Source organism: Pseudorca crassidens, chromosome 1, assembly GCF_039906515.1.
Source record: "Pseudorca crassidens isolate mPseCra1 chromosome 1, mPseCra1.hap1, whole genome shotgun sequence".
In the NCBI taxonomy this organism is placed as follows: Eukaryota; Metazoa; Chordata; class Mammalia; order Artiodactyla; family Delphinidae; genus Pseudorca; species Pseudorca crassidens.
The window spans coordinates 36,071,573-36,082,898 of NC_090296.1; the positions used below are offsets into that span (position 1 = coordinate 36,071,573).

Below are 11,326 nucleotides of genomic sequence, written 5' to 3' on the forward strand. Positions count from 1 at the left end.
GGGGGAAAGGGGGAGGGTGGGAAGAATTGGGAGATATGGATTGACATATATACACTATTGATACTATGTATGAAATAGATAACTAGTGAGAACCTACTGCATAGCCCAGGGAACTCTACTCAGTGCTCTGTGGTGACCTAAATGAGAAGGAAATCCAAAAAAGAGGGGATATATGTATACGTATAGCTGATTTACTTTGCTGTACAGTATAAACTAACACAATATTGTAAAGCAACTATACTCTAATAAAATTTTTTAAAAATGTACTGAAGAGTGATCTTTCCTTTTCTCTTTTCTGGAAAAATATGTGGAAAAATTGGCATTGTTTCTTCTTGACATATTTTGTAGAATTCACAGCAAAGCCATCTAGGCCTATGGGTTTCCCTGGGCAGGTTTTTAAGCAGTGAATTACTTTTTTTTTTTTTTGGTTTGCAAAGGCTTTATTTCTGAATGTATGTGTGATTTTAACAAATACTTTCAATAAGCAAAACTGACAATATTACATAAGTACAATCAATAATATAAGATGAAGTGCCAAATTATCTGAAATCAGAGTATTCTGGATAAAACACTGGGAAGAACAATGGCTTCCCCCCATATAAAAAGGCACAACAGCACCTCTTTTCTATTTGCTTCTCTTCAAGTGTTCAAAATGGTAAGAACGTTTTCCATGACACTGGAGGCAAGAGTTTCCAAACAGACTTACCTTTAAAAGCTCAGAAATTGGGTTCAGGTGACATTTTATGAGAACAATTCAGGAGACCAAGCACTTTTAGTTTCAGGCACTGAAGGTGACCAACCTTCTGAAAATGGAAGGCAACATTTGACTTCTGAATGCGAAGCAAGTCCCAAAACCGACTCCTTGAAAATCCAGCCTAACCCTGTACTGTTATAGTCAGGAGATTTCTGTTCTGCTGCTGTAAGCATATTCTTCAAATTTAACTTTTTCTTAATTAAGCATTTATCAGTTCTTTGTTTGACATATTTCAGTTTTTTTCTTGGTAACTCTTTTTGATCAGGAGAATTATAAGCAGCTGGGCATTTCCTTAGACCCATGGCCTGGAATCCAAGCATTTCTGAAGGAAATACTTTTTGTGTGGTAGGAGGGACCCATTCGTCAACATCAGTTTCAAGGTACTTAGCAACAGGACAGTTGTTGGAGATCTCTGGTTGTGTAATACTAGATATAGTAGGGCTTCTGGATTTCTGGCTGGTTGTCTTTATATTTTTTGGACAGCTTGGGGTGGTTTGCTGTGCATCATTTACAGTGGAAATCCTTGTCTTTTTATAGTTAGCATCAAGGTCCAAATAAAAGGCAGGTAATTTTTTGAAAGCTCCTGTCATTCCATGAATTCTAGTTTGGTGGAATCCTATAACTGGAGTTGACTGTGAACATGGAACAAAGTCTTGGCTATCTTCAAAATCATATTCTGAATCTGACTGAAAATGAGGTGGAGAGGGACATGTTTTTAGATACAGAGAGGCAGATGTGTTTTGCAAGGATAATTTTTGTGAAGACTGGATGGAGTTTTCAGAGAATGATCTCAATGAAAAATCAGATTCTGTATGATGACTTTCTGCCGAAGACTTTCCCCACTGTAACAAAATATCCTGTGACTTTTTGGTCATTTCTGTTGCCATGTCCATTTCTTTAGGACTATCATCAAAGAGATCAGCAGAAGCATTGTAGCCACCTTCATGACCAGCAGAACAGTTTGCTGTTAGGTTATTACCAGTGTGCTCATAAGACATTTCTTTCAATGCGTTCGTACTTCTATCTGGCATACTGCAAAGAGCTTCTAAAGGATATGTGAGTTTCCTGCAAATTGTCAAACTGTCACCCTGGTTCTTTGGCCGCCTACAGTATTGTTTATTTTCTAAGTTGTGAAGGTTGGAAACATCATTATACCTCCTAGAACTCAAAGTTGTCAACTTTTCACTCATTTCGGTTAGTGATTTTTCTCCACATCCATTAAAATATTTGCCATTGAGACAAGAATGGTCAGTCTCTGAAGTATCGTGCTTAAGTGAAATTTCAGCCTCATGTGGTGGAATTCTGGTAGACTCAAGAGTAACTGTTGTGCCTGAGCCTTTTGAAGATGGAAACAGAACTGACAGATAAACATTTGGTAGAAGATTTTCAGAAATGCCTCTTTCACTACTACTTACAGAGATAGTCTCTGCTGTGTTCTCTGGTTGTGACTACTTATGAACGCTAGGACTTGGATTTGCTTCACAGTTGGAAAGGAAGTTATTTTTGCTGGAGTTTGCTTTGACTGTTGCTTGTGGTGATCTTAAGCCTACAGGTGGTGCATGCAAGGATCTAGTAGTTCTCTGTGGAGTCACGGATATCCTGCTGTGGTCTGCATGTAATTTACTGACGTCATTATCTAGATGACATTTCCTGCTACTGCCATCTGTCTGGGTTATAGCAATCTCACTTTCGATAGCTGCCAGAAATTTGTTTAGGCTTTCAGAGAGTGGAAGGTCAGCCCAGATCTCAGGGTCACAGTCCTGAGAACCCCCAGCTATCTCTTCAAGTCTGAGTGATGAAGGTGGACAACACACAGATCTCTCCTGAAAGCTAGCGGGGGTATCTACATCATGATACTGGTGACATGTTAGCTCACGCTGGGAATATATATTTTTAACTTCCACTGCACTGTGGAAGGATTTTGTATTACTTGGCTCAAGGGGCTCTTGCACTTTCAAAGGGAATAAATTAGAACCAGGAACTCCAATTTCATGATGATTGCTATGAACTGCACTTGGCTGATCAGCTTGTAAGCCAAGTTCTTCACCCAGCTTTTGTGCTGCACTATTTTGATCCATATAAGAAACAGGGCTCCATAAACCCTGAATGGTATCGTGGCAGCTATTGGAACCAGTGGCCTCTGCAGAGGAGATGCACATTCTGTTCTGGTGAAGAGTATCAATGGCCTCGCTTTGTTCTGAAGCTGAAAAATCATCATCATCTGTTAGTTGTGAAACAACGGAAGTGAGTTCAAGTGATAGCTGCCAGAATCCTGAAAAATCATCGCTGCCATGGGACTCAAAACAACAAGAACTGCTGTCAGGGCCACATATGCTGCTGACATCGCTATTTGAATTTTCTAAAGCAAGTAGGTGGCTATTAGGTGCCTGGGAGCCACAGCGAAGTTTCCTGATATCAGAAAGCTGCAAAAGCCGATGGAAATAGTCAATGACAGTGAAGCCTACGACACCTGGGTCTGGTAGAACAATCTGGCAAGCTACTAGCGCTTTAACTTCTCTCTTGTGGTCTGAGCACTGCTTTAAGAGGTTACTGGAACCTGAACCTTGTCGATGTTGGCTTTCAAAATTCGTCACTCCAAAAATAAAGCTTTGTCCAACAAAGCAAGTTTCAACTGCTTTAGTTAATAGGGTCTGAGCTGCATCACTGTCCAGTGTTTCTGGAATTTCATTACGATCTTGAATGTACCTGTGCAAACCAGTTGCTGTAAGACCAAAAAATGCATCTAAACAGCTTCCAAATACAGTAATACCAAATAATTTGTTTGATTCTGCAACTTTTAAGGCAAGCTTATATCTGTAACTGGCATTTTCAGTTTCACCAGTAGAGCCACATTTTGGACAATTAGACCTTTTGGAGACCAGGAGTATTCGAGAGAAGCACTTTTGACATGAAGGATATATAAAACTAGAATTCTGGAGAGCAAGAACTGAGGCAAGAAGAAATTTTCTTCTTCTATTCATGTGTCCTCACTGTGGTAGGACTGTTTAAAAGAAACGAAATTGGTGGGAAATAGTTCTTTTCAGTTGTTTTTGTTGGTTCTACCCCCATTAATCTTAAAGTTTCATGAAGATGGAGACCTGGTCTATCATGTCACCTGAGGCACAGGATGGGGATCCTTGCCCTGCAGTGAATTACTTTTTAAATTACTTTCAGTTTTGCTAAGTTGTGTGTGTGTTTTATGGAATATACCATCTAATTCATCTAAATTTTCAAATATTGGCATGTAGTTAAAAAAATATCTTATTATTATTCTTTCATTGTTTGTAGGATATGCAGTGGTATCCCCTTTTCATTCCTGACATGAATTATTTGTGCCTTTTTTTGAAGGAGTATTACCTTATTAGTTTTTTCAGCAAAACTACTGTTTTCTTGGATCACCTCCTCTACTATTCTATTTTCTTTTTCATTAACATATGTTCTTATCTTTATCATTTTCTTCTTTCTCATTTCTTTGGGCTGAATTTTCTGCTCTTTTTCTAGCTTTTTGATGTGGATACTTAGTGCACTGATGTTCAGGCTTTCTTCTTTTCTGTTGTATGTCTGTAGGGCTATAAATTTTCATGTAAGTGTGATTTAAATATGTATTTTAAAAAAATCTTTGGGTTAATATTTGTTATATAATTTCCTTTGTGATTTCTTCTTTGGCCCATAGGCATTTAAAAATTTACTTCTTAATTTCCAAATTGAGGGATTTCCTACTTGTTTGGCTTAATTCCACTGAAACCAAACATATTCTGATATGATTTTGATTTTGAAATATATTGAGACTTGCTTTATGGCTCTGAATATGGCAATTTTGGCAAATGTTCTGTGTGTCCTTGAACAGAATGTATATTCTGTAGTCATTAGGTACACTGTTCTATAAATATGTCCACCAGGAAAAGTTTGATTGTATTGTTTAGATCTTTGGTGTTCCTACTGAATTTTTTGACTGCTTGCTCTACCTATGAGATAGGTGTGTTAAACTCTTCCAGTGTAATTGTGGATTTGCAGACTTCTCTTTCTGTACTTTTTTATATGTTTTGAAGCTATGTTCCAAGGAACAAGCAAATGTAGGACTGTTGTATCTTCCTGGTGTATTAACCTCTTTATTATTATGCAATGTTCTTCTTTAGCTCTAATAATGTTTCTTGTTCTAAAGTTTTAGTTATCCAATAGCAGTATAGCTATTGTAGTTTCTTTTGGTTAGTATTTTCATGGTATACCATTTTTATCCTCATGCTTTTGACCTGTCTATATTATATTTAAATGTGTGTCCTTAAGCAGTGTGTATGTGTGTGTGTGTGTATATATATATATATATATATATATATTTAAATACATCCTGATAATCTTCCTCTTTTAATTGAAATATTTAGTTCATTTACATTGAAAGTAATCACTGACATATTTGGGCCTAAATCTACCATCTTAGTATTTGCTTTTTATTTGTTTCACCTATTTTATATATTTTTTAAATCTCTCCTTTGTATTTAGATTATTTTCTATTATCCCAAGTTAAACATTAATTTACTACTCTATTGGTTATCCTAGAGATTATATTATATATCCTTGACTTATCAAAGCCTAATATAATGAATACTTTTTCCTAATACCAAATACAGTTGACCCTTGAACAACACAGGGGTTAGCAGCAAACAATTCAAGTGTAACTTGTAGTCAGCCCTCCATATGTGTAGTTCCACATCTGTGGATTCAACCATGTAGTACTGTTGTACGTATTTACTGAAAAAAATCTGCATATTAGTGGGCCCTCGCAGTTCAAACCCACATTGTCCAATGCTCAACTGTAATGCAATGATCTTAGACTAGTTCTACTCAAAGTGTGATTCTTAAATCAGCAGGGGTCTGTGATCTGCGATGGTTGATTTTGTATGTCAACCTGGAGAGGTCTCTGCACCTAGATATTTGGTCAAACGCCAGTCTAGCTGTCACTGTAAAGGTATTTTTTAGATAAATTTATATTTCAATCAGTAGACTCTTAAGTATAGCAGATTATCTTCCACAGTGTGGGTGGGCCTTGTCCAATCAGTTGAAGGCGCTAAGAGAAAAGACTGAGGTTCCCTGAGGAAGCAGGAATTCTGCCTCCAGACTGCCTTCTGACTCACGCTGCAGCATCAACTCTTCCCTGCGTCTCCTGCCTGCTGGCCTGCCCTGCAGATTTCAGACTTGCCAGCCCCCATACTTGCATGTCCCAATTCCTTAAAATTTCTCTCTCTCTTTCTCTCTGTCTGTCCATCTTATTGGTTCTGTTTCTCTGGAGAACTCCTGAATAATGCAGGGTCCAAAATCAAGCCCCAAAGCTTGGGAACTTTAAGAGTGTTCCCTTCCTTGGCAGGCCCCAAACTGTCATTTTCGTCCCCTTGCCTTATCAGTTTGTTGAATACTTTGCTCAGTTTCTCTGCCTCTCAGCCATCTCTATGTAATTGGAAGATCTCCCCAGGGAAAAAGTAGTCCCCAAAACTAGGCTCATTTCTCTGGGTTTCTTTCTTTTTTTGGATCTTGGCCTCATGGTTATTCACTGCTGTGTTATTGATAGTTCTCTGAGGCCCTCAAACATATATAGAACTATTTTCCCTGGCTTTTGTAGCTGTTCTCAGTGAAAGAGTTGATCTGATTTATGTAGTCCCCCATTACCAGAAGTGATTCTCCTGGAATAGGTGGCTGTCTGTCCTTCTTGATCAAAATCCGTGAGGGAAGTCTCAGATATTTCTTTTGGGTCAAGACTTCAGTTTTGCTTTTGTTAAATTTGAGGAGGTTTTGAGACATCTCAGGTGAGATAACGGAAAAGTGGTTGGATAAACAAATCTAGACCTCAGGAAGAAGAATCTCCATGGAGAAATTTTTTTGGCACACCAGTATACAGATAACACTTAGAAAGATAAAATGAATGAGATCACCTAGGAGAAAGTCTAGATAGAGAAAAGAATAGGGGCTGGGAATGCGCTTTTAGGAACTCCAGCATTTGAAAGTTAGTTGGAGGAGGAGGTATGAGTGAAATACTGGGAAAAAGTTGTCAAAGGGGTAGAAAAATACCCGTGAGAGTATAATGTCATAGATGCAGAGAAAAAAGAGAATTTAAAGAAGTAGAGTATGAGCAAATATGATTCATCTGATGAAAAGTCTGACAAAATAAGACCTTAAAAGTTTCTGGGCATTTGAGCCTCACAGATATACCAGAGACACTTGATGGATGGCCGTATTGGGAAGAAGAGTGGGCGGACAGCCTCAAAAAGAGTGATGCAGGGCTGTGGGAAGCCTGCCCGGCAGCCATCACCCTGGTGGCTTTCAGTCTCTAATCTGATCATGAGCTTTGTGCTATCTTAGCTTGAAAGACTTATTTGAAACCTGTGCTCTGTCCTTTTGGCAAATAACTTGGGTAAAACCTGTCAAGAGCAAAAAAGGATGGCGGTATTCATGCCTCCTCCTAATACTCACCAGCTCTTTGGGGAGCAAACCTGTAGTTCTTGTTCTCGGCCAGAGCACAGCTGCACCTCCTGAGGCGAGCTTGCCTTGCTCATCCTGCAGAACTCCCTCTGACGCTGGATGTCTCCCCAGAGCCAGGAGACAAGAAAATGCTTATTTCTCATCCTAGAGATATGTGCTTTTTCACAGCAAGCCGGTACTATTTGAGCTCTCAGGGTAATTTTCTTTAGTTATTGGTCCAGAGGAAAATTTAGGCTAAAGGAGAACTTGTTATTTCTATTTGCCAATATTTCAGAAAAATGAGTTATATACAGCATAAACCTCATTATGGCCTCCTTATAGTCCTAGGAAACATTAAAGATTGGTTGCTTCCCTTGGAAGCACGTGGCAATGTGTTTGTATACTTATGCTGAGTTTGATTACCAGATACACTGATGGTTTCTAGACCATAGTGTAAAGAACAACTGTTTAGCAAGGAAAATACTGACCCCCAAACCCATTACCCTTGTGGGATAAGTGTGGAGTAAAATACAAGCCCTCACTCTGAGTGTATTGACTTGGAACCATGGGCAAAGTGAATTTAGTTATTTCTTTATCTGATTCACACCTGATGAGGCAAGCAGAGCCTCTGAGTCCGGCATGAAATTACACAAAACTGCTTCACTAAAAGAGAGAGTACTTCAGAGAGAAGCCATCCTGCTGCTTTGGGGAAAAGCAGGACACAGTTGGACACAGTTTAAGGCTCCGTTAAATGTGGTCTTTAATCAATTCAATCCTGGTCAAACTGTCTACCGCTACTCATTTGTTGGGTCTTGATGGCTGTTAAAGAGGGTTTACTCATATATGATAATATCTCAATGAATGAAATTAAATGATTTGCTGAGTGATTGGTAAGATGACACAACATGAAATCTTTTAATTCTGCGTAACTGAGTCACTTAGTCTTTCTGATTATGACCCCTAAATGTAATGTGAGAATAACAGAATACTTGTCCTGCCTACATCACAAGGTTGTGAAGATCAAACAGGATAATGTATGGAAAGCTCTAGATAAAGACAGAACTTTGTTTGCTGTAATGTAATCACCTCCATTTCAAAAATCGTAAACGTGGCTCTACCTCCTTTCAATCACTGAGTGTTAGGAAGGCTCTTTGTGGTATCACAACACTGCCCCAGTGTATCAGCATCCAGCACGCATAAGCACCTAGGACTACCACGAACCCTTAGGAGACTTAACAAAAAAGACTACTATAAACACTGAAGAAAATTGCCAAGAGCTTAAGCCAAAAAAGTCATAGATAATGTCCTGTAATTGACCATTTTACCAGCCCAGAAGGAAAGTGTATTTTCGTTGGCTGGTGATAGCTATAATAGACAATTCTGGCAGCACCAAAGCCATAAAGCATAGAAGAGTGAGAGTAGGAAAAGGCTGGTGTAGAAGGGTTCTCCAGAGAAACAAAACCAATAGGATATATACACGTATTCTAACAGAAAATTAGATAGATTTATTTATTTATTATAGGAATTGGCTTACATGATTATGGAGGCCAAGAGGCCATCTGTAAGCTGGAGAACCAAGAAAGCTTGTGGTGTAATTCAATTTGAATCCAAAAAGCTGAGAACCAAGGAAGCCAATGGTGTAAGCCCTGGGTGGAATCCAAAGGCCCAAGAACCATGAACACCAACGTCCAAGGGAAGGGGAAGATGGATGTCTCAGTTCAACCAGAGAGCAAATTTATTCCTCCTCTGACTTTTGGTTCTGTTCAGGGACCCAGTGGGATGATGCCCACCTGCACTGGTGAGAGCAATCCACTTTACTCAGTTTACCTATTCAAATGCTAATCTCTTCTGGAAACACCCTCACAGATACACCCAGAAACAATGGGCTATCCAGGCATCCTGTAGCCCAGTCAAGTTGACAATTAAATTAACCATCACAATTGGAGAAGAGGTGAGAGAAAAAAAAAAAAAAAGAAAAAAGAGCAGATAGTTTGGGAGAGAATAGCATAAAGAAGCAGCAATGATTGAAAGTGATAATAAGGGCAATAATAAGAAGCTCTGGATCAGTGGAGAAAGAAATTGTAAAGTTTTTCAATTCAGTCCAGGGACGGCAAGTACATAGGTCATTTGGGGCGGACTTCCCATCTTGTGTCCACAGCAGACATTGTTGATAATCATTGTATTCTTTCTATTCAGTCAAGGTACCTGAGTGGCAAGGCAGAGTGATCCCAAAGCTGAAGCACTTACTCTGTGGGAATATGAAGAGTCTCACCTAGAGCCTATTGGAACAGTGTGTGAGAGGGATGGATATAACTCATTAAATTATTTGGAAGTCATGTAATGAGATGAGCAGATCCAGAGGGTCAGGCTCAGAGATGTAGGAATACGGTCCTCGTAGAGTGCTCAAGATCGTGCTTTAGGTAGCTGCCACAACTCAGCTAGAATAGGCACAAGAGATACAATCTATTTGCCAACCAGAATTTTATTTAACCTCCTCATTTGACAATCAGGAAATTGATGAAATAACTTGTTCAAGTTCACCCAAAGAGTCAACCAGGACTAAAATCCAAATTTATCTTTCCCTAGTTGGAAACTCAAGACCCATCTCAGTTTGGAGCTTTTTAGCTGAAGACTGATTCCTGGAATGGTTGGGCAAAGTAGAGAAAGGAACAATTTTAGATTTTAGGGTTTAAGCCAATGGATCTTGAGCCAGGGCTTTGAAGTTTAGTGTATTAATATGCTTGGCCTGCTGTAACAAAATACCAAGAACAGTTTGGCTGAATTGATTGTCTCACAGTTCTGGAGGTTAGAAGTTTGAACTTAAGGTGTCAGCAGGGTTGCTTTCTTCTGAGGGCCCTGTTCCATTCCTCTTTCCTCACTTCTGGTGGTTTGCTGGCAATTTTCGTTGTTTCTTGGCTTGTAGACACATCATCCTGATCTCTGCCTTCATGTTCACATGGCATTCTTTCTGTGTGCATGTGTGTATCCCTGTGTCCAAATTTCCCCTTTTTATAAGGACACAGTTATATCAGATTAGGGACTACCCTAATGACTTCATTTTAACTTCATCATTTGCAAAAACTCTATTTCCAAATACGGTCACATTCTGAAGTACTAGGGGTTAGGACTTCAGCATATGAATTTGGGGGACACAATTTAACTCATAATGTGAGGTTCAGTTTTCCCTAAGTGTCAGGTCTCTGGCTATAGGAGCCAGCTTGATTTTAGTGTAAAAGCTTTCTTAATGAAGTCATGTTTAACATTAGGGTTGATTCTTCAAGAGGTTGCCAATAATAGACCATGCAGATGAATTCATAAACCATTATCAGTTCTAGGTTTATTGTATAATAAGGATGTTCAAGGGCATGTTACTGTGGTTAAGAAGGAGAGGGAGTGGCTAAGTGGAGGTGATACCCTGCAGCAGAGAATGAAACTTCAGAGTGAGGTGATGCTATTCTGCTGCTAGTTAGGGGGACGGACCAAGGACCACTACAGCTTGGGGAGCTGGAAGATACCTTTGGACAAGGTTCCTCTATACATAAAGATCTAAAGATCTAGATATGAATCACGAGATGTCAGGAAACCACCATGTTCTCTGCCACTGGACAGAATACAGAGGCACGTGAGGTGGACAAAGCTCTCTGCTGCCTGAGAGCCCTGTTCCCCGAGAAAAGTAGTGAAATTTGTGTTTGGTGCCCATTCTATGCTTCCCATCTTTTCTTCCCAGTTACTCCAGTCTATGGGGGCACCTCCTTTCCAACTCCCTCAAACATGCAGAAGCATGTTCTGTCCCTCTTCTTCCTGTACAAAACTGTTCTTAAGGGGAGATCTAAAACATATTAATTCACATTTAGATGTGACTGACTGATAAGTGTTTAAAGTGGGCTCTGTCTTGAGCGATTTGTAAGTGACTGTCAAGAACTTAAATTAGAGGAATGAAGCTCTAAGGCTAGAAATACAGGATCATTCAGCTCTAAATGGAACCTCTTTTACTAGCTAATCAGCTCCTAAATTAAAATGCCAGTGTTAATTTATCCTCTAGAATTGTCAGTGATCTAGGCATTTGCTGATTACATTAGCAATTTTTCTTTAATTCTAGGAAGATGCAAAATAGGAAGTTATGAA

The 11,326-nt window shown here is 39.2% G+C and overlaps 1 protein-coding gene across 1 annotated transcript; it reads right to left on the reverse strand.

Moving 5' to 3' along the window:
• Positions 1 to 423: 423 nt before the first annotated feature.
• On the reverse strand, positions 424 to 3,891 carry LOC137222171 (DNA damage-induced apoptosis suppressor protein-like). The gene has a single exon (XM_067733006.1). It carries the CDS (start codon positions 3,733 to 3,735, stop codon positions 2,203 to 2,205), a length of 1,533 nt encoding a protein of 510 aa, XP_067589107.1. The 5' UTR covers positions 3,736 to 3,891; the 3' UTR covers positions 424 to 2,202.
• Between the last annotated feature and the right edge of the window lie 7,435 nt (positions 3,892 to 11,326).

Excerpts from the sequence above, each read along its gene's own strand:
- LOC137222171 (XM_067733006.1), bottom strand. The coding sequence starts at position 3,735 with ATGAATAGAAGAAGAAAATTTCTTCTTGCCTCAGTTCTTGCTCTCCAG.